General features: G+C 36.5%; 2 protein-coding genes and 1 non-coding gene across 3 annotated transcripts; 1 reads left to right on the top strand and 2 right to left on the bottom strand.

Moving 5' to 3' along the window:
* Positions 1–6,796: 6,796 nt before the first annotated feature.
* On the bottom strand, positions 6,797–9,447 carry LOC132615210 (uncharacterized). Its single transcript, XM_060329773.1, has 2 exons — positions 7,516–9,447; positions 6,797–7,428 (listed from the first exon to the last, which is right to left on the bottom strand). The coding sequence occupies exons 1-2, from the start codon at positions 8,812–8,814 to the stop codon at positions 7,015–7,017; spliced, it is 1,713 nt and encodes a 570-aa protein (XP_060185756.1). The 5' UTR covers positions 8,815–9,447; the 3' UTR covers positions 6,797–7,014.
* An 11,392-nt stretch (positions 9,448–20,839) lies between these two features.
* LOC132616314 (small nucleolar RNA R71) lies at positions 20,840–20,946 on the bottom strand. The gene has a single exon (XR_009573104.1). It is a non-coding gene; the product is annotated as a small nucleolar RNA R71 (small nucleolar RNA).
* A 903-nt stretch (positions 20,947–21,849) lies between these two features.
* Positions 21,850–22,439, top strand: LOC132612855 (uncharacterized). The gene is made up of 2 exons (XM_060326935.1): positions 21,850–22,150; positions 22,273–22,439. Exons 1-2 carry the CDS (start codon positions 21,850–21,852, stop codon positions 22,437–22,439), a joined length of 468 nt encoding a protein of 155 aa, XP_060182918.1.
* Positions 22,440–26,938: the final 4,499 nt, after the last annotated feature.

Below are 26,938 nucleotides of genomic sequence, written 5' to 3'. Positions count from 1 at the left end.
TATCTTGATTATGTGTTATCTATATTACATGCAAGTTTGATCCTGACTATTTGCTTCCGCTGCGTATGCCTGTATTCCATCAGATATGACAAAGAATTCTTTACAAAAGCTGTGGGGAAAATATAATCATTAACTACTTACTGATTAGTAAATAGTCAAAAGCACCTCCTTTGCTATGCTCTTTTTTCCTTTCTAATAAATAGCTATCACATTATTTTCATTAACAACAAAAAGTTGTAGATATTAATCTTGAATGTACCAACTTACTAATTCTACACCCTTCTGTAAATAATTGTATCTATTACTTATGAGTGGAAACTTACATTATACACCAAAACTCTAACCTTTTTTGTCTTCGAGCTAGATAGCAAGATTGAAGAAATTAGCAGGATGAAGTAATATAAATTGTGGCATGAATCAACCAATCTATGAAAAAAAAAAAAATAATTAGATTATTAACCACACATCAATCAGTCACATGCAATTTTAACCTTTATAAATTATGAAGATTGTATAACTTCAAAAGAACACAATCTCAGAAAAAAGGTCGTTGAACACGTACTTAAGGAGGATTTTTTGTTCACCCAGTTATAAAATTATTTATAGATGTATAAATGTACTTTTCTAACCCTAATAGATTTTATTTGCCATAAAAATCTGAAAAAAATAATTTAATGACAACTTTATTCATAAAAATAAATATAAGAAAATAATATTTTTTGTTGATACTTCACGTTGCAGAAGAGCACGTGAACTCTCTTCTATACAAAGTTGCCAACTAAATTATAGGAATAGGACTACTGGATGGAAACTAATTGAATGCCATTTTTCCTTTTTCTATTTTTCTTTTTGTTGATATATGGTACAATCCTAATTGATTTCAAACTTTCAAATATTTAGAATTCTTATATAGTTGATTTTGAACTTTTAAATGTTAGAAAGACAAGTAAAATGACTATTTTGTCTATTGTAAAGTCTTTTAATGAAGGGCAAAAAGTTCGATCAACATTTGTAAGGGTCCTTCGTGCTTTTAATAGAGTAATTATAGACTAGTCTCTATGAACGTGCAGTGGCACGTTATTCCCAGACAATCACCACAAAAGATATTAGATAATTTAGTTGTTTCAAATTTGGCGTATCTTTATTTTCAAAAAGAAATAAAATGAATATAAAAAAACTAAGATATAACCAGCATAGTTTGTTGTGCTTAGAATGGATAGTAATGTGTAGATCAACATTTAGAGGATATTTTGATCGTTCAACATTTAGCGAAAATTATTCGTGCTTTTAATATATGTAGAAGATAGTCTCTACGAATGTGCGCTTGCACGTTATTCCCTGTCAATTATCCCCAAAAAAATAATTGGGTAATATTACATGTAGTTACATTACAATTTCTGTTAACATACAAAACCAATCTACAACTTATTCTTATTTAATTTGTGCAACTTTCGTTTAGATTTCAACATGATAACAATGTTATCTCTGTTCTTGTTAGTGTAGATATTTAGAATTATAGTTTCACAACGTGATAAAAATATCACACGGCTTCTAAAAAATAAATATACCCTTTTTTAGTAGACATATTTTTTAAAGCGGCATTACAATTTTTTTTAGTGGATCGTCTGGTTCGTTTAAAAAGATATCTCCACGGCTTAAAAAAAACAAGTCTACCCACTTTTTAAACGAATAAGACCGCACTCACCATAAAAAAATTACCACGTGGCATTAGAAAAATAAGTCTACTAAAAAAATTGGATAGACTTCTTTTTTTAAGTCACGTGGTATTTTTAATTTTTTCTTAATTCACTTAGGGCTCGTTTGGTTGGGAAACAACTTATCCCGGGATAACTAATCCCTGGATAACTTATCCCGGGATTAATTATTCCACCCTCAAGGTGGGATAAAATAAGGCTACAATTTCGGGATAACTAATCCCGGGATTAGTTATTCCACCCTCAAGGTGGGATAAAATAAGGCTACAATTTCGGGATAACTAATCCCGGGATTAGTTATTCCGGATTTTTATTCCAACTAAACATGGTATAAGGAGGTACTAAATTTTATCCCGAAAATATTTTTGCTTATCCTTCACACCAAACGACCCCTTAGTGTCCGCATGTACTTTAATTTTTCCTTCAAAACTTTAGTCAATTGTCTTGCGTAGCAACTTCTAGATTTTCTTTCGTCTTCTTTAGCTTTAGCAACTACCCAAATCCATGTTTACCTAAATCTCCCATCATTAGGCCCTTAAACCAGACATAACATTTCATTTTGACACCTTAACTAAACTTTATTCCAATTAGGCACTCCAACCTCCACTAAAATGTGTCTATTAAATACTTAAGCCACAATCTTTCATCAAAATGAAGCCAGTGTTTTTCAAAAGTGCTGACATAAAAATATCACCAATCAATTGGTTACACGTGTAACAAAAACAAAAGAAGGAAAATTAACAAGACAAAAGAAAAGTTGCTTCTAAGCCAAAAAGGAAATATTTTGTTCCTCTCTAATAACCCCTTCCCCATCCCCTACGTTCATCTTCTTCGTTGCTCCTTTTTTCTTTTTTGGTCTTTTTTTTTTTTTTAATGTTTTGTGACCGGTACTACGGAGCGGGTTACGAGAAAGTAGGGGTGGCAATTTTGGCCCAGACCCAATTGACCCGCCCAACCCGCTCAGATTTTCATGAGTTTGGACATACAATTATGATGGGTTAAGTTTGGGCTAAGCCCAACTTAACCCATTTGTCCAAGATAGCCCAAAGCAGCCCATTACTTTAGCCCAAATTGACCCATTCATTATTGGGAAAATAACATAAACTACCTACTTAAAACTCTTTATTACAAAACATAACTATACTTTTTCTTATTTACAAAATCTAACACTACAAAATATAAGAATCTTCATTTATCATTTTTTTAATTATTTTTTATTTTTTTTAATTTTTTTTTTTTTTTTTTTAAATATTTTTTAAAATTTAATTTTTGATGTTTTATTTTTCGGAAAAGGGCCTAAAATACCCTCGAACTATTGAAAATGGTGCAAAAATACCCTCCATCCACTTTTCAGCCTCTAAATACCCTTACCATCCACCTATTGGGTCTAAAATACCTTTATTGCTAACAGAAGCTTTTCATTAAACACGTGGCAATTTTTTATTGGTTGGCTTATAATATTAATTAAACTAATTACCTTTTACAATATTGACCGGATAACCCAAGTGCCCCCCCCCCCCCCCCCAACCCCCAACCCGATCCGCCCCCTTTCCATTTAATAGAAAACAAAACCCTTCAACCCATTTCATAGAAAACGAACAGCCGCCACCTTCTTCTTTGTGTTCTTATTAGGGCTTTTATAATTATTCAATTTTCTTGTTAGTTTCTACAGACGTTTTGTGTTTTAAATTTTCATTCACTGTGAAGATTACAAAAGGAAAGTCAAGAAAATTCTACATGTACTAGGTATTTTTACAACCCTTCTCAAATATATACCCTCTTCTTTCATTTAATTTTTGGCTGTGAGCTTCATGACGCGGTGTAGTTAATTTCTGGCCGTGAGCCGTGAGCTGGGTTAATTTCTGGCCGTAAGCTTCATTTAATTATTATCTTTTGAAATTTCTGTATTTGGTTAAAAGTTTTAAATTTTCATGTTAAATGTGAGTCTTGAAAACTTAATTTTGTTTTCTTTTTTAGGAGTGTATGCCATAGAAGCAGTTCAATCTTTACTCACAAGACTACACAAGTCCAGTCTCGAACAAGTTCTCTCTATTAAAATGTCAAGCACATCCTCGTCCGTTTCTTCTCCTCAACAAGTTCAGTCTCGAACTTGTAAGTGTGGATTGATTGCAAGATATTTTACTGCTACGACTCCTGAGAATGGTGGACGTCGATTCTACAAATGTCGTCTTCCTGCGTCAAAGTCTTGCGGTTATTGGGATTGGATTGATGATAAACTGCCACCTCATGTGTCTACGATGATCCATAACCAAAAATTTGAATTGGATTTAATTCGGAAGGAAAGAAATCATTTGAAGAAAGATTGTGGAGGGTATAGGTGGTATTGAAAGCCAAGAACCCAACAAAGTATCCAACGACGATTCAGAGTTGAAGAATATGGATGCTACTGAAATTTCTGATTTGAAGAAAGTTTCTACGTTGGAGGATAAAGTGTCAATGTTGGAGTTGAAGAGTGGTCTCGAAAGTTCAAATTTGAAGAAAGTGGAAACCTTGGAGTTGAAAGTTCACAAATTGATAAGCTTGCTTCTAATGTCTTGGGCTGTTATTGTTGGTTTTGTAATTGCCAAGATAATGTAGTGTAATTGTATTTTGTTGTAACTGCCAACAAAATGTAGAATTGTAGTTGTCTTTATTTGTTTTTGTTTTGGGTTGGTTAGGTTAGTTTTTGTGAGTTGGTGTTGATGTCCACTAAATTTGTTATGGACATCAATTGTTGTTGTGTTGGTATTTTGGTGAGTAATGAAGAATTTCTGCATTTGCTCAGAACTTGTCCTTAACTTAATTTCTTTCCACTTTTTTAAGTTGCTTAAGTAATTCATTTTCTCTAGTTTGGAAACATTAACTACTAGACGTTGTAATGCCTGGGTGATGAATAAATTTGCATTCCCAAGTTGCATTCTACTTTCATCATGCAAGAATGTATCGGACAGTAGAGAATTGAACCCATTTTAGCTGCCCTTTTCCCATATAATTTCCACTGATCAGTAACTAGCAATTTTAGCTGCCATATGCACCATAATTTAAGTACTAAATTCCACATTCATAAACTATGTGGTGGTTGAAAGTATGTAGAGGCATTCAGATTCAGATGATAAGCTAAACAAAATAAGTACCTAATTGTTTGAACATTTGTACCTTATTTTCTGTTTTGTCCAAGTCTATCATGACCTGATCAATCTGAGATTGTGGTGGCTGATCCATACCAACCAATGCTACTGAAATTTTCTCGGTTCTGTTCACGCCATTTCGAAAAATCAATACACCACTTGCTTTATTCACTAATATAAATTGCAGTGGCTGAAAATTGTTAGCATTTCTGGCTTTGCACTTCCAAATAAAGGGGCCTTTGCTTTCAAGTTTCAACCCAAATAATCATTCATATTAAACGATAGTCTAGCACGCATGAAAAAACATTTTTTTTTACTAGAAAACGTGGCATCTGCACTTGATAAATAAGTTTACTTGAGTTCAACAAAATGGCAAACACATTCAACAACAAGGTTTAAACAACATTTCCATTCTAGAAGACAAACCAAATAACTAATAATGGCATTGTCATATATTTTGCAAAATGTTTGACAAGACTACTACATTGACATACAGGGAAACCCACAAAAACTAAGCACCCAAAAACTTTTGAAGTGAATCAATACAACCACTTCTAAGACTGATTCACAACAAAAAATAGCAAAATATGACGTTTAATTGTGCCATTACATAACATTGAAAAACTTAAAAACAAACAACTACTTGAACCAAGTCACTTATGCCCTAATGCTTGCCCCTTTTTGCCTTCAACTTCCCAATTTTCTTCTCCTTTGCTACTTCCAACTGATTTGATGTCACACATGGTTCACCTCTCCAACCCAACTTTCTTGGTGAGTATGGCAGATTAGTAGGCCTACTCACACCATTCTCATCTCCCCTTAAGCTAATTTTCCTTGAACCAGTTGGTGGCTGATGCATCTTTTTGCGTTGAAGCCTAGTTTTAGCTTCAGATATCACCTTAGGCCTAAGAATAGGCTGCTCATCTTCATCATCAATTTCGGCATCATCATCTTCATCAACAAGTGCTCTTAAAGGTGCGTTGTTTGAAGTTGAAGTAGCTTTGGCTTTGGATTTTCTCTTTGATTTTAAAGGTCCAACACCTTCAGAGATTGGTTGGCTGTTATGTTGACCGGAAGAGGCATTAAAGCCAGAGTTGGGCATGAAACTAATTTCAAAATCTTGACTGGCTTGGGGTGCTAACAAGGGCACATCTTGGACTGTTTGTGCACCTCTTTGAAGCTACAAATATCTCATTTTGTTTGAAGCGGGCCAAATAGAGAATGAAATGCATCAAAAAAATAGGGGAAGGAAGTCAGAGACTTGTCAAGTTAGACATTTAAATAGGATAGTGTAAACATTGAATAATTAAAGGAATTTTTTTTTACCAGAGGGCATCTTCTTTTATTGTGGTATGTTGCACCACAATGCCCGCATGTCATTTTCAGACCTTTTCTTGAATTCTTCCACAGCCCCTCCCTCATCCTTGCCTCATTTTTCCCTTGCTCTCTTAATCTTTGGTCTGCCAACCATTTTACGTATTTGTGGTGGATCCATAGCATGAGATGGATCAACTTTCCAGAATTTGTCACCTCTAACAGGTTGTATCTTATGCATGTACACCAACATGTAAGCCTCTTTTGAATACTACCAATGCATCTCATTAAGTGGTTCTTGTTTTTCATGAAGTAAAGCTTTAATGGCATGAGGACATGGAATTCCTGTCAAGTCCCTATGTCCTACATGTACACTTCTTCCTAAGTAGATCCACAACATGCTTATCAGAACCCTCAACCACCTCATACCCTAAGTCTCCATTACCTTGAACTTGACAACCTTGTGCAATGATTCTGAAATCACTATACTTTAACTTGTTGCGCTAATGATTCTTACAGGGATTGAGTAACTCATGTGCTTCCCAAAATAAATGAGACACAGTAGTAATTAAAAGGAAAGCCATGAAAAGTGAAAATTTTTAGACATGCACTATTTTCGTATTATATCAAGTAGCAGTTGTCAAATACAATTTTTCTGACTATTCACTTTTGTAGTATGGGATCTTGTAACTATATTTTTTCATATTGGAAACATTTATCAATATATCACAGCAATGACTACTGATTCCTTATTTAGAAGTAATCCATCGACAGTATAATAGTTCTAATACAACAACTGCAGCAGCTGACCAGTGACCGAACTATTACAATGATACCTTTCGTAGAACTGCCTAGAATCAGGAAATAGCATAAAGATTAACAAAGCCTTTATATTCAAAGAGATATACCTTTATTCTAATATCTTCCAACATCTTGATTATTGATTTGTTCCTTGCTTCTAGAATCCATTTGTTGAAAGACTCAGTAAAATTGTTTTCAACTGAGAAGTTCTTGCAGACCGTGTCAAAATAGGTCCTGCACCAGTGATCTGCTGGGTACCACAACAGATATTTGACAGCTTGTTCGGACACAACACCTATGGAATTCAATTGATCATGGAATTCTTCTTCATATGTGCTCCAAGCAGACCACCACATCAATTTCTTCATTTCTATACCCCTCCACATCTTGCTCCACTTGGCTTCAATGTGCCTTACACACCATCTGTGGTGTGCTTTGGGAAGCACATGAGTAACAGCATCAATCAATCCCTGTAAGAATCATTAGCGCAACAAGTTAAAGTACATCATCTATACAAAATAGAAAAACAGAAAATAATAATACAGGAAAACAAATACCTTTTGCATATCAGACATTAGTGTCAATCCTTCATCATCTGCCAGCTCTAAAGAATTTCTCAACAACTGAATGAACCATTTCCAAGTTCTGGATGTTTCTCTATCCACTACTGCCCAAGCTAGAGGATAAAAGTGCTTTTGTGAATCTTGACCAAGGGCAACCAATAAAATTTCCCTACACTTCCCTTTAAAAAATGTGCCATCCAGCCCTATAAATGGCCTCAAACCTCCTCTCCAACCACTTTTCAAAGCTTGGAAGCACACATACATTCTCAGAAATCTTCTTTTACCTTGTTCAAGAGCCTCTTTAGATATATTTATCACCACATCAGTACCAGGATTGCTATCCCTCAATTCTTGAGCATAAGCCTCCAACCTATTGAAATCATCAAGGTAGCTACCCTCCAATTTCTCTAAAATAAGCCTCTTAACCCTTTTCATCTTTGAAGCACTAATATTAAGTGAAAATTGATCATCCAAATCCTGCCTCATATCTTTCACCTTGTACTTAGGATTATTCTGCACTTTGTTCTTGAAGTAATGTGCTAGAGCTTGCTGAGTAGCTCTTCTATTTTTAAATGTTGGCTGACAATTATGTTCTAAATGCAACGTCTTAATCTTAAATCCCTGATTTTTGTTATCTTCAGAAATCAAACACACAAAAGGACAACCACTATCACACTTATATCTAACTCTATGATTGTCACTATGATCAACTTTAAGTCCTTTCTTATTAGAAACTGCGTAATGGCTCACAACTCTTTTAGCTTCATCAAGATCCTTAAAACTCATACCCTTTTCCAACACTAAAAACCTGTCTAGTTTCTCATTCACTTCCCTTTTCTTTTCCTTTCTAAAAAGTTCCAATTCTTCACTGTCAGGAACTGGTTCATTATCATCATCCTCTTCCCCACCCGACTCACAATCAGTTCCTACATCTACTGATACAAAGCATGGTTCTTTATGATAAATGATGTTGGGAGCTGAAACATTATCTTCACTTTCATCTACAGCAAAGAATTGCAGCACACAAAACTCACTAGACAGATAAGATTGAAGTGTTCTAATGCCTGCATCACTCTCAACCAAAAAATATCTCCCAGAGGGCCCTGTGACCAGCAGCTGTTTTACCACTCTAAAACCTAATTTTTCAATGTATTCATTACATATATCTACGTAAGACAACAAGTCTGGATCATATCCCTCCCACACATGGTTCTGTTTTTTTATGTAGACAACTTGAGGATGCAGGACCCACTTACCTCCATAATTAAATACTAAATCAACCTTGTCAAACATCCTTCAAGAAAAGCACATGGCAAACATAAAATAAAGGGAAAGGGACCCGTTAGAAACATTAAAGAAAGGGAAATAGAAAGTTGAATAGGAAATAGGGAATCTACCAATATTTATGTGAAGACAAGGATAAGGGAAGAGGGACCACATGCTTAGAAACAGCATACACAAACAAAAGCATTGAATAAAGTAGCAAAAACAAACAAATATTGAGTTGTGCATTAAAAAAAAAAAACTACAACTAACATTCATAAATACACCCAACAGATACACATATACACAATACAAAAATAGTAAAAAAAAAAAGAATGAAGAGGAAAAAGCATATAAAGTGGTCTGACCAACAAAAGATTCCAACTTGACACAACAATCAACAAAATATTCCAACTTGAAACAATAATTAAAAAATTCTTAACTTGTGACACTTCATATAGTGTAATGGAGTAACAACAACAAAAAAATTGACTAAAAAAAGCATATAACACATGGAAGCTCAGCAAAAATGACAACATACATCAAATCTCGCACAAAATAAACAAAATTTTAAACCTTAACTTAAAATACATAAGTAATAAGCAGCAAAATCTTACTTTAAAAGGCGGAACAGAACTTGTACAATCCAAATCTTCACCAAACGAACTTATTCACGCAGAAAATAGGGAAATTTTGACTAGAAATTGGTTTAAATTTTCTAGGGTTTTCGAAGTAGCAGCGCTGATTTTTTTTCTTTTAATGAAATGGGTTCAATTTGTTTTCTATGAAATGGGTTGAAGGGTTTTGTTTTCTATTAAATGGAAAGGGGGCGGGTCGGGTTGGGGGTGGGGGCACTTGGGTTATCCGGTCAATGTTGTAAAAGGTAATTAGTTTAATTAATTTTATAAGTCAACCAATAAAAAATTGCCACGTGTTTAATGAAAAGCTTCTGTTAGTAATGAGGGTATTTTAGACCCAATAGGTGGATGATAAGGGTATTTGGAGGCTGAAAGGTGGATGGAGGGTATTTTTGCACAATTGTCAATAGTTCAAGGGTATTTTAGGCCCTTTTCCGTTTATTTTTTTAAATTTTTTTTTTATTATTTTTAAAAAAAAAATTTTTTTGCTCAATGCTTAAAAAAATCTGTCAAAATTTTGTATATGAAAAATTGAGGATGCATTGTGTCAAAATTTGAGTATAGCTTCAAAAAATAAATTTGTTTTTAAAAAATATTGATTTTTGATTTGTTTAAAAGTTATGAATATTATAAAGAAGTGAATCAACTTGGGCGGGTTGGGTTACGGGCCATTATTTAGCCCATATTGACCCAGCTTATTCTGGCCCAAATACACTTTGGGCAGGGTTGAGCATTAGCTCATCTATTTATTAAGCTCATCTTGATTAGCCCAACTTCAGCCCAAATGACCCATTTGCCACCCCTACGAGCAAGAGGTTTCTGACAGAGTAATTTTCAGCCACGACTTGGCTGAAAATTTTCCGACTTCCATGGACATCTACTGCCATTCTTTTTAGTTTCATGTGAATACTTGATTTGCTAACCAACCAAAAATTTCCCGGTGATGCTGCTGTGTTCCCCAGATTTTCAATGCCCCTTTCTGATTTTCAATTTTCACTGGCCCCTTTTTTGGCTGTTTGGAGAATTGGCCAATCATTTTGTTCTTTCTTTTGGCCGCTCATCTTCGTTTCTCTAAAACTGTGGTTACTACGAGAATTAAACAACTTATTGATCTGGAAATATAACATAAGCAGATTGTAATTAAGGCAGTGGCAGATCCAGGATTTTCATTCAGGGTGTTCGGAAAAAAAGAAGAAGCTAAATATATATTGTAATTTTTTGTCGAGGGTGTTCAAAAGTTAATATATGCATATAAATACAGAAAATTTACCCTATATATACTATAATTTTTTGCCAAGGGTGTTTGGGTGAACATCCTGACCCCCATGTGGATTCGACCCTGAATTAAGGGCTTGAACTGGAATAGATGGACTTTTAATTTTCTTTTTCTTTTCTTTTTTAGGTTTGAAAATTTCTATCAAAATTGGACTTTTGATTTTCTTACTCTGGTTGAATTCGTAAACGGAGCTAATAGAAAACTTCTAAGAAGACTATAATGGTGGGAGTATGTTTTGTGAAGAAAAAACGGAGAGAGAGAGAGAAAAGACAATATTTTATCATGCGCCCAACTACAAGTAAAACTCACTTCATGTGCCACGTAGGTATAAAGTGTTTAGTAGACACACTTCGGTGAAAGTTGGAGTGCCTAATGGAAACAAGGTACAGTTGAGGTGCCAAAATGAAATTTTATATCACGTTTAAGGGCCTTCTTATGTATTTGGCCAACTAAATATTTCTCACAAGCCAACAGTTTTTTACCTTAGAGAAACAAACAAATTTCAACAATCAATTTAAGAACCAAAAATACAAATAAAAAAATGAGAAATCATAATAGCCATACCTTCAATCCATCTTCTAATTAACCCAAACCATCAGACACCTCACAATAATTGATACTCTCCAAGTTAAACACTTTTGGATGTTTAGAATTGAATTTTTGTGTTTACTAATATTATCAATTACAATTATTATTGTATAACCTTCTGCGTCTTCCGAAAGACAAACAATACTACTTAACCCATAAACAATAGAAGTTTTCCCAAACTATGATACTAACAACACTAGGGCTCGTTTGGTTGGAAACAACTTATCCCGGGATAACTAATCCCAGGATTAGTTATTCCACCCTCAAGGTGGGATACACTCTAATCCCGGGATAACTAATTCCGGGATTATTTATCCCGAGTTTTTTTTTCTAACCAAACGTGGGATAAGGCGGTACTAATTTTTATCCCAGGACTATTTTTCTCTATCCATCATACCAAACAAGCCTGCTTAGATATTGTGTGAGTCCTAGTAGAAAATGGATTAATTGAATAATATGAATCCTTGCAGGTATGCAATACGAATTCTAAATTTTACAACTTAATCCAACATGGAATTGTCTCCTTAAAAAGTATTTCAATTTTAAAGTGCATAAAAGTCGTTTAATATTTGAAGGATATTTTGATCAACCAACATTTATATTCATGCTTTTAAAATAATATAGATATAGATAGATAAGTAGTATTGTATAATCATTGAAAATACCAGAACATGTTCTCCATTTGGTGTTATGACGATCTATACTGGGGCTAACAACGACCCTCAAGGGGGTTCATCTCACTAAGTATGTAAATCAAACTCATCTGACTTATAGCACTAATAGCAAAGACAATTTCAACACAAGTCAACTTGCATCCGTTTACTTTTGTTCACATTAATTTCTTATCTGTATCACTATCAAATTAAATGGTAAATCTTCAATTTGTCGTCCAATATACGTAATCAAAACAAGATCGACAGTGCAATCAGTGAACAACTCTAAAATATTTTATACAGCTAGTAGTCTTTATATTTTGGTCAGATATACTAGCAAACTCAACAAAATGGCATCCATATAATTGTACTACATATAAAACAGGAAAGGATCAAGGAAGAGTAGAAGTCGTCTACATCAAGACAACCAACTTGAAGAGATCATGTTATTTGGAGTTACGTTTCATCTGAACAATTTGCTCCAAACAATGAAGAAAATGAGAATTCCGTTCAATCGTTGTTAATGTCATTATGGATGAATTAGCTAATTTTATGTATAACTTTTGAAGTTTGAAGTTTCTATTTTTCTTAAGAATGTTTTTGGTGGAAGTAGCAAATCTTGTTGTAAGTTTTGAATTTGAAAAGTTTCATTAACCTCCCTTCGGGGTAGGTGAGCGTACAGAGCACGAGGAGAGTTTTGTGTTATTAAATTAGTATTCAAGGGAGGTCTCTGAAACTATCCTTAAGATTTAAGACTCTTTAATTTTTTTTTTCCTTACCAAATTTGTGTTTACTTACAAAGTTCAATAACTTCAAATAAATACCACCAACTTACAAAAATTAATAAAATCTTGAAATTGAACAAAATTAAAATTAAATCCGACACACCCCCTCCCCCCGGCCCGGCTCATCCAAGCCTGCTAAATCCTTACAGGGTAGGGACCGTGTTTGAAGCCCCTTTACCCCAAAACCCGACCCCAGCCCGACCCACTAAGGGCATTCCCTTCCAACCCAATTCTTGGACCAGTAGGTCCGACCCTTAATGTACCGGGTTGGGCTCGGGCCTCGGATATAAGTCGAAATATTATTATTATTATTATTATTATTATTATTATGTTTATTATTATTATTATTATTATTATTATTATTATTATTATTATTATTATTATTATTATTATTATTATTATTATTATTATTATTATGTCACCATCGTCATGGTGGTTTTCACGTTTCTATCTTTTCTGAAGATATCCGACCACGACAGCGATATTTCATGCATATATGTCACGAGGTGCCCATCTGCAGTAGTGCTAGTGTGACCTTTTTCTTTAGGGTATGCACAATATTTTGTTATTTTATATACCAACGTATTCCCACAAATAAATTTTTATACACATATAATAAGGGTCATAATTAACATGTTTGAGAGTCGCCGTATTATATTTCATCTCTTTTCATGTTTTGCTTGCCGCCCTACTTTATTTGAGCTAAGTTGATTTAGTGGGTTACCTCGATTAATTCACCACAATGCTATTAACTAATAAGTTTTTATTACAAAAGATAAAACTCTTTCAATTTAATTTGATAGTCGATTTTTTTTTTTTTTAAATTATCATTGTTGACAACAAACTCAATTGAATATTTCAAAGTTTCACGGAAGCCAGGTTTATTGCGATGTTTGTTTGGTATAAAAGAGAAATTCAGAAGTTAAACTTGACCGCAACCAATTAACAGCTGAATCTTCTCATTCGAATTGTTGTTAAAGTCGAAAATTAGTATAACACCGAACAACCCATTTCTTTCGCATTTGATTAAACAATATATATATATATATATATATATATATATATATATATATATATATATATATATATATATATATATATATATATATATATATATATATATATATATATATATAGGCAGTGATTTGATTGACTTTGAAAATTTCACTTTAGTTCCATCAATTCAAGCAAACGTTCTGAAGATTTCAAATCGGGGTAGTTGAGACTTGAGATGTTCGGTCAACCAAAAATTTGGGGCCATTTCAACCAATCATTAGAAACATCTTTATGTTCTGTAGAAACAGTATATTGTGAAACCAAAAAAAAAAATGTATTGTCCAAATGTAAAAGAATTGTTGTTTTCCCCAAGTCTATTAGTGAATCAACGAACGGTGAAAGATGTTCTAGTTCATTGCTTTAACTCATTTTTTTCCGTAAAAAATTTAATTTGCCATCAATAGCTCTGAATGCATTTGTTTGGTCGTTATGTGTGTTTTGCCCCTTTGACCCTCCCCATAGCCCCGTTAGAGTGTTTTTGACCAGGGGGAATGGGCGACATGGTTCCCGAGGTCATCGAGCGAGTCTTGATAGGATTTGAGGAAGTTAGAACCTTATGGTGAAAAAAGTTTGATTGATAGTTGACTTTTGAGTAAACCGACCTTTTTGGGAATTCCGCCGATTCCATGAGGTCCGGAGAATCGATTATGACTTGGTGGGATGTTTGGTTCGGTTCCCAAAGCTTTCGGGAGGGTTTTTGTACCTTTGGTTGGAAACTTGGTTTTGGCCATTTGGGGGTTGACCGGGTCAAGGTGACCTCCGTTGGGAATTCCGAGGCCACGGTTGATTTTGTAGTGCCTTTTTTACATGTATCTACATGCTTGGTTTGTATCCGGGAGGTCTCGGGTGGATGTCGGGATTTTGAGGTCCAAACTCAAAGTAGTGGGTTTCTCATGTTGAGGTCCAAACTCAAAGTGAAAAATTTGATTTGGCTATCACCACAGACAAGAAAAAGAAATGAACATATATAATGTAATAGTTTATATTTTGAGCATTGACAATGTAAAAAATACTTACAACTTCTGATCAATTTTAACGATAAGTGTAGTTCATTTTATTAAGTAGCACTCATTGGTGAATATCTAAAATAAATTGTAAATAACCTCATACAATATGTTAAATTACACTAAAAGGAAACCCTTTGTGAATGCTTTTCTGTCCATGCAGTTCAGAGAAGATTGTAAAAAAAAATTCATTATGTTTTCGATGTATATGACTTGATTCCTATATAAAAGGGATAAAATTAAACTTGATGAGTAAACAAAATATACTAATTAATGAGTGAAGAAAATTATCATAATTTATGAACTTATTGGTATAAAATAACTTTAATCAAATCACAAAAAATATACTATAACACTTTTATTTATAATAATTATTTATATAAATTACGTAGTAGTAGTAGTAGTAATAATAATAATAATAATAATAATAATAATAATAATAATAAAAATAAATTTGGGGCCTTCAAAATGTTGAGGGCCTAAGTGGCCTAGCCTTAGAGCCGCCCATGCCAGGAGGGTTAGTGTGGGTGTCCGCCCGACCCACGAGTTGGCTCGTGACAATATTAAATAAATGCATTAAAACATGGAAGCTTTTTAATCCACAAAAAATAAAAGACTTATAACTCTTTCACATGGGATATTTTTCACATAGAAAAGGGAATGTTTTAAATATATCTTTTTCGATATGTTTTGAAAGGGATATTTTTCGAGAGTCAAACGAGTTGTTCTTTGACCGTAATTTTTTCATATATCTTTTAAATATTTTAAATTATTAATTATGGCGGCTTATAGTACTTTTTACGTGGTTTCCAAATATGTAATTTTTTATTTTAAAATTTTAAAAAATTCTATGTTCAAACACGCGATCAAAATTAAAAAAATTGACTTTCGAAAAGAGAAAAATGTCAAATAAATTGGGACAGAGGGAGTATTATTTTTCCATGTCAAACTCTTCCATCTTTTTTTACCCCTCATAACAAACATCTTCATTGACTACATTTTTTTTCATCATATGGGCAAATATTTCTATACAGGGAGGAGCACGTTGGGTAGGCTATTCGACTCTTACTTTATATGGTGCACTTTTTGTTTTGATGACAAATTGCCTAAAATGTTATACTTGACCGCAAAAAGTTCGCAGCTGAATCTTCTCATTTCCAATTATTTTCAAAGTCGCAAATTAGTAACGACGCATTTCTTTTGCCTTTATAAACAAAACTTTCATAGTAGTGATTTATTGACTTTCAGAAAATTTCACATTTTTGGACCATTAATTCAAGCAAAAATTCGGAAGATGTTTGGTCAACAAAACTCTTTAGGCCCTTCAACTAATTTTTATTAGCAAAAGCAGACATGGCCGTTGATGTCAAGCGTATTTATACACTTATCCGCCGTTTATTACCCATATTTTACCTTGTTTAGAGGATGAGTTGAGCTAAATACACCTAATAATCATTACTCTTGCATTATGAGCTAAATTGTATGTGTTTGTTACAGTCAGGAAATTTTGGAGAAAATACGTGGTAAGTCGGACGAAAATGGAAACTACATGCTAAACTCGCTGAAGTGACAAAGTGAGGAAGGGACCTCACCAAGCCCAGCGCAAAGCTAGCTATAGGTGCGCCCTGCACCTCGCCCAACGTGGAGGAAGATGAGATTTGCTCAATGTTGAAGAAAAATGGCTAAGTGTAAAGTTGACATGTGACCACGTCGAGTATGGCTCAAGGCAAGGCACATTCGAGTTTAAGTCTTGCTCAGTGAGGGGGGTGTCCAAAATTGCAGAAGATTGAGAAAATTTGCTAAGTGTGAAATTAAAGAGTGACCTCGCCGAGTGTGGCTCAAGGCGAGGCATGGGCAAGTTTTGGACCTCGCTCAGCGAGCTGCAAGAGTCCTGATTTTTTTTTCTAAGTGTAAAACGAGAGTGGGGCCTCGCCGAGCAGGGCTCAAATGACCTCCCTAGAGAAAAGAGCACTCATGCTAATTTTTAGACCCGTTTTTAGTGGGCTTTGTAGGGTTATTTCTCAACACTATAAGTAGCACCCTTAGTCGTTTTTTGAGAGCCATTATGTATTATTTCGCAGAGAGCAAGGAGTAAGACCTTTCATCATAGGGTTTGAACTTTTATCTTCTTAAATTCATCTTTTCTTCATTCGAACATGAAATTTAATTGTTGTAATCCGACTATGAGTGGCTAAGCTCCCTTGTTTTGGGGTTATGGCCAAAGTATGATTGTTATCGTATGAACTTGAGTTGACGTTTATTCTATTTATCATGAGTTATTTGCTTAATCTTGTGCACGACTATTTTACTGCTGCCACGACCCGACTAGGGGCCATGACGGGCACCCAGGGCTAACCACCGAGCACCACTCATTCTATTACTCATCGTACTCGTCTTGCGTTCATTCATTAATCTCATACTTATGATAATCATAGGAGAAACCATTTTCATTTGAAACATAATTGCTTTTATATACATAAGCCCTTTGGCTATCAAAATAGTACATGTATACACGTGGGAAAATCGTGAGACCATACTACCCACACCTGCGTATCTACGAGCCTCTACTAGAGTACTAGACATATAGACGGGACAGGACCCTGTCGTGCCCAAAATACATGTACACAAAAATACTGTCTCAAAATAGCACCTCCGGAATAATGGAAGGCTCCTGTAAATCTGCTGATAGCTCCTATGGATCTGCACCGTCTCCCTGTCTACCTGTGAGCATGAACACAGCGTCCAAAGAAAAGGGCGTCAGTACGAACATTGTACCGAGTATGTAAGGCATAAGCAATAATAATACGTCAATGAAATAAGAAAGCATCAAATAAAGAGCAACCTGTAACTGACTGTCAATTATGAAAGAAATAATGCATGCTGGCTTGCTTCATAATCATCATCATATCATGTATGCATATATGTATAAGCTTCCCGACCATATAGGTACGGTGTGATAATCATTAGCCCGCGTCTATGCCTACGGCGTCCGGGGTACCATCTCATGCCGCCTATTAGTGGTGTCTGCCTATGCCATTTAGACATGGTGTATACGCTGCCGGCCTTAGCGGTGTCTGCCCGGCCATATATGCGCGGTGTAATATCATCATCATGTACTCATCATAATGCATGCATAGAAACTCAAAGACAACTATACTCTATCGGGGTGACATAAGGTCGTGAACCCGCGATTCCACTACAGAGCATTCATAAGGATTCTGCCTCACCTTGAAGGAGTTAGCATATAAGGTGAGTGTATACAATGAAAAATATCAATGGACCATAGTTAACATCATTAGCTTTGTAGTAACATCATATCATGGACTCTAGAATCTTTAGACTTAAGCTCATCATCATCATATCGTGCTCATAACGTATCTCTTATCTTTATCTCATATGGCTATTCATGAACATAGACTCTTAGTTTCCGGAATGTAGGAAATTCATGGAGATGGAGGGAAAATCATGCCATAAGATTCATGCCTTAGAAAGAAGGGACTAGCCTCACATACTTTTTCATTTAGCTATTCTATCGCTTGAACGTTCTCCTTCAATGCTCACGTTTCTACCTTCAATAGAGTTCGTATTAACGTTAGCTAATCGGTTACATGAACATGCTCAATTAAAGCTAGAGAAAGTTGGGAAACATTTCCTTTGTTTATACAACTTTCCTCATATCATATATCAACTCCTAAACGTCTATAATAACATTCACAATATCATAAGCAACAATCTTCATACAACTATATTATCCACATTTCACAATTCACTTCAATTCATCCATAATCATGGTCATAGTACACTAATACGTTTTCTCACATATAATGCTTATCCCATGTTCTTAATGTCATTTATAACATATTTATAATCACAACATATCAAGAATCATGACTCATCTCAATCTACCACTCAAAATCTCCTTATTCTCATCTTTGTAACCCATTTTCTATCTCCTTTCATAATCTAAGTCTTTCAACCTCTCAATACCTTAAACAACATGGAATGATCATAAATATTACCTTAGATAGTGTGGGAATGAGCCTTGAGTGGAAATACTTCACTTGAGCCAAAACCCTAGTTCACTCCCAATGGGACTTCTTGCCTTAGATGAACTCTAATGGGTTTCTCACACTTGATTCACTTGAATTTATGATATTGATCTTTGATTTCCTTTGTATTCTTGAAGATGAAATGTGTGGAACCCTCAAGAATCCTTGAGAGAGAGATGGAGAAGTGTGGAAATGAAATTAATGAAGTGGGAATACATATATGTAATTGAACTTAACTCAGCCCGTCGGGACTTCCACGGACACTTATACGATCCGTATAAGATTATACGGTCCGTATAAGTGGTCTTGGTTCACCATCAGGCAAAACACCACTTCTGTTGGGTGTTATACGAACCCTTATACGGACCCTTATACGGACCGTATAATGTTATACGGACCATATAAGTCAATCGTATAACCCCATCTCCCTGAAATGCTTTCCGCCGTTCGTTTGATTTCCAATCCTTATGGAACCTTCTTAACACTTGTTTAACACTTTATCACCAATCTAAAGATCATTATAACTCTTCCTTAAGGCATCATTAAGTTAACATTAGCTCGGTACTTTACGGAACTCTTCCAAGACACAACACATACTTCGCTTTTCTTAAGGGACTTTCTCTTCTTGCTTCCAACGTCTTTGGAATCTTAATTAGAATCGTTAATTAACCTCTCTTACTTATAAGAACATCGTATACTTCTCACACTACATTGGCCTATTTGCTAGGCAACGTCATGAAATTTTCTGAGGTGTAACAACTGTTTCGCGACCAGTAGGATATATATTTGATTCTTAGATTGAACTTGAGAGAGGAATATTAATATAGAACGAAGATTGAGCAGAGTAGGATCCTAAACCTGGGCATCGGGGAGCAGATTCACATCTAGGATAGAGATATACCTAGTTCGCCCTACTTGGTTGATATACAGGAATTATGAATGCGTTTGTATGAATGTTCATGACCATACAGATATAGGCGTGAAAGTAATACGAATAGGTGACTAGAGAACTCGAGAGATTCATAGTCATAAACTTAACCCTGTCAATCTGTAACTCGATAAAGAATAAGAGTCAGCGATAGTGCATACGTAACATGAATACGATAGTGCCGTAACCCTGGAATGTCTTCTCTCTGTGATAAACTCAACTTATAACCACGTTTGTTACAAATTATTCACATAAGTAGTAGTTATTTACTTTTTGCTTTATTTAGTAACCTAAACAAACATCCTTTTATTTACTTGCATAATTAGTGGCGATAGTATATTTTCATAGAACCGTTGATCATAAGTCTCTGTGGATACGATAACCGACTTCAAAAGTCACTATATTACTTGGCGACCACTTATACTTGCGTGTGTGTTGGGAGCAACAAGGTTTTGGCGCCGTTGCCGGGAACTTAGAAATCAACTGTTTTAACAGTATAAACTATTTCTGCTTTAGTTATCCATGTATTAATGTCTTAGCTGCTATTTGATTGCAGGTACTCTAATTGAATGCGAATGACTGCGAGTCAAAACAATCTTGAGGAATTCGACCCTGAGCCCGAGCGTACTTTCAACCGGCGCAGGAGAGATTTGAACTTATTGCAGAATCCGCAAGCTCTAGTCGAATTACCTATGGTCATAGCCAATAATCCACCAGCGAAAAATGAGAGAGGTTAGTGCCTCGTGTGGCAGATGTCACTTCAAGCATTATCAAGCCCACCATCAAAAGGCACTTTGAGTTGAAGCATCCTATGATTGACTTACTTCACTCTAGTGGGCAATTCATGGGAATGTCACACGAGGATCCTCAGCATCACATCCATACTTTTCTGCAGATTGTTGATACTTTTGCTACAGGAAGGATCACTAAAGAATTTATGCGGCTGACACTGTTCCCCTTTTATCTGTTGGGGAATGCAAGTAACTGGTTATTAGCAGAGCCCGCCAATTCGATCACTACATGGGATGATTTGGCGACGAAATTCTTGACAAGGTTCTTTCCACCAGCAAAGACAGCTCGACGCAGAAGGGAGATCATGTCATTTAGGCAAAAAAATAGAGAAAATTTGTATCAAGCATGGGAGAGGTTCAAGGGTCTTCTCAGAGATTTTCCTCACCACCATCAAACGAATGAAGTTCTGGCACATACATTTATTGAGAGTTTGGATGCCCAACATAAGTCATCACTAGAAACGGCTGCAGGAAGGCAGGTTCTTGATTTGAGCTATGAAGAATTATTCACATTATTGAGCAGGTTTACTCAGAGCACTCCGGACTGCAAGATGACATAAATAGCAATTCAGTTAAAGTACCGAGTATTTTTGAAGTGGATAATTTTACGACACTATCAGCATAGATTGATGCCATACGCACTGAAATTAAGAAGTTAACTGCTGCGCAAGCCCAACCACAGGTGTAAGAAGTGCAACAAGCCAACATTTTTGGTGAAGTCTGCGTAGAAGGTCACACGAGCGATATGTGTCCTGCGAATCCAACATCCATATACTTTGTGGGTAATGTAGGAAGGGGGCAAGGTAATAATAATCAGTATGGTAATACGTACAACTCTAACTAGAGAAATCATCCAAATTTCGGTTGGAGAAGTAACCAGGGTAATCAGAAACAGAATTATCAGCCACCACAAGTACCTCAGGCTCCAACACCAGTTACTCAAGCTCCCGCAAATAGTATGGAAGAGATGATGAAAAAGATGATGGGTTATATGCAAAAGATGATGGTAGAGCAGCAAAAGTTGATAGCAGAAAATCAGAACCGTGACTTGGCAGTGCAAAACTTAGAGAGACAAATGGGTCAGATAGCTGGTGCTCAGAACACCAGACCACAAGAGGGACTTCCAAGTGACACTGATCCAAATCTGAAACCATGTGCAGCAGTGTCTCTCAGAAATGAGAGGCAACTAAAGGAATTGGTCCCCAAGAAAGTGGTTCCGGCAGAAGCAGTTACTGAAGATGAGGTTATTGAGATAGAGAGAGTGGCGAAGACATCGGTGGTAAAACAATAACAGCCAATGGTTACCAAACCACCACCTCCGTTCCCTCAAAGGTTGGCAAAACAGAAGGAAGAGGCCATATACAAAAAGTTTCTTGATTTACTAAAGCAAGTACATTTGAATGTTCCTTTAGTGGACATGCTGCAAGGGATCCCAAAATATGCCAAGTACATCAAGGACATCATGAAAAACAAGAGTCATTTCACAGAGTATGATACAGTTGCACTTACTGAGGAGTGCACTTCCCATTCAAAACAAATTTCCTACAAAGTTGAAGGGTCCAGGCAGTTTCACTATCGAAATCACGATTGGAAAGCAAGTCATTCCACGTGCACTGTGTGATCTGGGGGCTAATATCAACTTGATGCTGTCGTCTATGTTCAGAAAACTGGAGTTGGGAAACTTGAGACATACTACTTGTTCTGCATCACATATCTTTAGCTAGGCCCGAGGGTATTATTGAAGATGTTCTGGTGCAGGTTAGGTCTCTCATATGTCTGACAGATTTTGTTATCTTGGATTTCAAGCCCGATTCGAAAGTCCCATTTATTTTGGGGCGTCCATTTTTGGACACAGAAAGAGCGTTGATCGATGTAGCAGCACGGTAGCTAACTATGAGGGTACACGATAAAGTTAAAGTATTTAATGTGTACAAATCCCTCAAGTTTCCCGCAATCTATGAGGAACTTTCTGCTATCAATGTGGTGAATGACGACACTAGGAGACCTCTCATTACTTCTCATGACCTGTTGAAGAAAGCACTAGTAGGTGAAGATATTTTTGGAGATACAGAAGCGGTTGAGATGATGCAGGTTCTTAACCTAGCAGGCATTTACATTCGAGAGGTGAATTTTGAGCCGTTTGACAGAAAAATTGGGCCACCGCCCAAGTTGTTGATAGAGAAGCCCCCGAAATTGGAGTTGAAGCTTTTACCCACGCATCTCAAATATGTTTTTTTAGGTGAGGGTGGAACTCTACTAGTTATATTGGCAGCAGAGCTCACTGATGAAGAAGTAAAGATTTCTCTGGAGGTTTTGAAGAGTAGAAAGAAGGCCCTTGGTTGGCAGATCTCAAATATTCGGGGAATCAGTCCAGATTTTTGCATGCCTAAGATATTTATGGAGGAAGATCACAAGCCGAATATGTAGCACCAGAGACGGTTAAATCCACTGATGAATGAAGTAGTTAAGAAAGAGGTGATAAAGTGGTTAGATTCAGGCATCATCTACCCCATTTCTGATAGCAAGTAGGTGAGCCCCGTACAATGTGTCAAACAAAGGGTGGGATGACAGTGGTAAAGAATGACAAGAATGAGCTCATCCCAACTAGAACTGTAACAGGGTGGTGGATTTGCATGGATTACAGGAAACTGAATGAAGCTACAAGAAAGGATCACTATCCTATTCCATTTATCGATTAGATGCTTGACAGATTAGCAGGCCAGGAGCACTATTGCATCCTTGATGGATATTTTGGATATAATGAGATAGCAATTGCACCAGAAGATCAGGAGAAGACAACGTTCCCTACGGTACATATGCTTTCAAACGAATGCCGTTTGGACTCTGTAATGCACCAGCAGCATTTCTACGGTGCATGATGGCTATATTCTCTGATATTGTGGAGGATTTTGTAGAAGTGTTCATGGATGACTTCTCTATTTTTGAGAATTCGTTTGCAACATGTTTGCGGTATCTAGATCGCGTGCTTGCAAGATGTGAAGAAACCGACTTGGTGCTGAACTGGGAGAAGTGTCACTTTATGGTTCGAGAGGGTATTATTCTGGGAAATAAGGTGTCGAGAAAGGGCTTGGAGGTTGATTGTGTGAAAGTGGATGTGATTGAGAAACCACCACCCCCAGTCTCTGTTAAGGGGGTGCGCAGTTTTCTCGGTCACGCAGGATTTTATAGACGTTTCATTAAGGACTTCTGTAAAATATTGAGCCCTCTATGCAAGTTACTTGAGAAGGAAGTTAAGTTTTTATTCACTGATGCATTGTGCAGGCTTTTGAAGAGTTGAAGTGGAGGTTGGTGACTGCACCAATAATGATTGCTCCTGATTGGAACTTGCCATTTGAATTAATGTGTGATGCTAGCGATACTACTGTAGGAGCTGTTTTGGGCCAGAGAAAGAATAAGATGTTCCACTCTATCTATTATGCCAGGAAGACATTGGATGCTGCTCAGATGAATTATACAGTTACGAAAAAAGAATTGTTAGCTGTGGTGTATGCGTTTGATAAATTTCGGTGTTATCTTGTGGGAACTCATGTTATAGTGTACACGGATCATGCTGCACTCCGATACTTATTTAGCAAGAAATATGTGAAACCCAGGCTTATTCGGTGGATTCTCCTATTGCAGGAGTTTGATGTGGAAATCAAAGACTGTAAGGGGACAGAGAATCAAGTGGCTGACCATTTATCGAGACTAGAGAATCACTATCATGTGGTAGAAGACGGTCAAATTCAAGAAGTTTTTGCTGATGAGCAACTTTTTGCTATTCCTGCGGCAGAAGTACCATGGCATGCAAATATTGTGAACTTGATAGTGAGTGGAATCTACCCACCTGAAACTACTACACAACAGAGAAGGAAGCTCTATCATGATTCGCGGTTCCACATATGGGATGAGCCCTATTTGTTCAAGCAAGGCCCTGATCAGTTAGTAAGAAGATGCATTCCATAAACAGAGGTGAGTCAAGTGTTGGAGCGTTGTCATTCCTCCCCATATGGGAGACATCATAGTGGAGATCGCACTGCTGCAGAAGTGTTACAATCTGATTTTTATTGGCCCACATTATTCAAAGATGCACATGCGTTTGCTAGGGGATTTTTATTGGCCCACATTATTCAAAGAGGCATGAGATGCCTTTGACCAATATTTTGGAGGTAGAGATATTTGACGTATGTGGTATTGATTTTGTGGGGCCGTTTCCTCAATCTTATGGGAATAAATACATTCTCGTGGCCATTGATTATGTATCTAAGTGGGTGGAGGCAATCTCCTTGCCTACGAATAATGCAAAAGTGGTGGTGAGCTTTGTGAAAAAGAACATATTCACTAGGTTTGGGACCCCACGGGCGATGATTAGAAGAGCACACTTTCGCAATCATTTAATGAGGAATCTCTTGAACACATACGGGATGAGGCACAAGGTGGCGAGTGCATACCAGCCACAGACCAGTGGACAGGTAGAAGTATCGAATCGAGAAATAAGGCAGATTCTTGAGAAACTGTTGATACACAAAGGAAAGATTGAGTTATGAAACTCGATGATGCACTGTTAGCCTATCGAACAACATATAAGACGCCTATTAGGACTTCTCCCTATAGGATAATTTAGGGGAAGGCCCGTGACTTGCCTGTTGAATTGGAGTATAAGGCATATTGGGCAATCAAAAAGCTCAACCTTGACATGGAGCTTACGGGAAAGAAGCGGATGTTGCAGTTCCATGAGCTTGATGAATTTTGACTGGAAGCCTACGAGAATGTCAAATTGTATAAGGAGAAGACCAAGAGATGGCATGATAGGAAAATCCAACAACGGTCTTTGAACCTGGCCAGTTGGTCCTGTTGTTTAACTCGAGGCTCAAGCTGTTCCCTAATAAGCTGAGATCGAATTGGTCAGGTCCTTTTGAAGTGGTAAGCGTGGAAAAGCATAGAGTTGTGGAGTTGCGTAAGCTAGAGATCGAGGAAACTTTCTTGGTAAATGGACAGAGAGTGTAGCATTATTGGGCTGAGGATGTGGACAGACACAAGAACTCAGTGGATCATTCGAATGAGTAAGCGAAGGACCTGCATCATGCCATAACGTTAACTAAGGCGCTTCTCGGGAGGCAACCCGAGTTTGTAATGTAAAATGTATACGAAAAACACACAAAAAAAAGGAGTGGTGCCACGACCTAAACTACGGCGCTAGTTGGGAGGCAACCCAACGTTTTATTTCTTTCATAGTTAGGATTTTCATTCATGCTAACAGGTAGTATTGAAGTGGTGTTTTACAGGTAAAATGGTGGAAATGGGTGTTATAGCGAAACGGGTAACAAATGGGGTGAAAAAAAATTTCTAAGGCAAAAAGTGAACAAGTACCTTGCTGAGTGCGGCTCAAAGCGAGGAACCTGCTTGCTCGGCGAGCAGGTAAGTCAAAAACGCGAAAAATGTTTAAAAAAAATTCTAAGGCAAAAAATGAAAAAAGGCCTCACCGAGTGCGGGCCAAGGCATGGCCACTGCTCTCCTTGAGCCTCGCTCAGCGAGCTGGGCTTAAAATTGAATCTTTTTTTGTTTAGTGTCGGGTCGACCCAACTTGACCCAGCTAAAAGTGAGAATTAAAACCATCTTTCCCTCCTTATTCCCCCATTCCAACCGTACCCCATTCCCCTAAAACCCTTCACCACTTCAAACCTTCTTCTCTATTCTAAGTGTTTGCCCTCCAAATTCTTGTAAGTTTTTCTTTTGCTTTCTTTCTTTCTATTTTCATTTTCTTTTTCTGAAACATGGTATGTGTTCATCCCATTCCCATTCCCCCATTACATTAAATGATGAAATTGCTTCTAAATTATTGCATGTGTTCTAAAATTATGAAAATTATAAGCTTTTGAGTTTATGTTAATGGTGGAAGTTGACAATGTGAAATTTTGATAATGGAGAATGTGGATTTCGAAATTGTGATAATGATTAAAGCTTGGGTGTTGCTTAGTCCTTGAATTCCATGCCAAAATTTTGGTTATTCATCACCCTGTAACCATTAAATAGGTTGTTGCACAAACAATGCATCCCAAGTGTTCGATGAAATGCCCCAAAGTATATTCATGGGCAAAATGATCTTAACGATGGATGGATGGCGACCGTCTTGAGGGAACATTAGTTGTAGGATGTTAGTTTGTGTGATTTGCCTCACGAACGTGCAAATATTTAAGTGCGGGGTGGTTTGTTAGAATCTCAAGCTATGAAAGCTTTGAAATTAGGTGTTGCTAGTCGCGTCGATAAAAATGTTGACAAAAAAAATACGTGGGAAGTCTGAGTACCATTCCCGTGACTAGTTGACACCCACACTAGTAAACTAAGTGTAGGGTCGTTCCGACACCCAATTGGGTCAGTTAGTTAGC

Source organism: Lycium barbarum, chromosome 10, assembly GCF_019175385.1.
Source record: "Lycium barbarum isolate Lr01 chromosome 10, ASM1917538v2, whole genome shotgun sequence".
Classification (NCBI taxonomy): Eukaryota; Viridiplantae; Streptophyta; class Magnoliopsida; order Solanales; family Solanaceae; genus Lycium; species Lycium barbarum.
The sequence above is the reverse complement of the archived record's forward strand: the minus strand, read 5'-3'. Positions and strand labels throughout refer to the sequence as shown.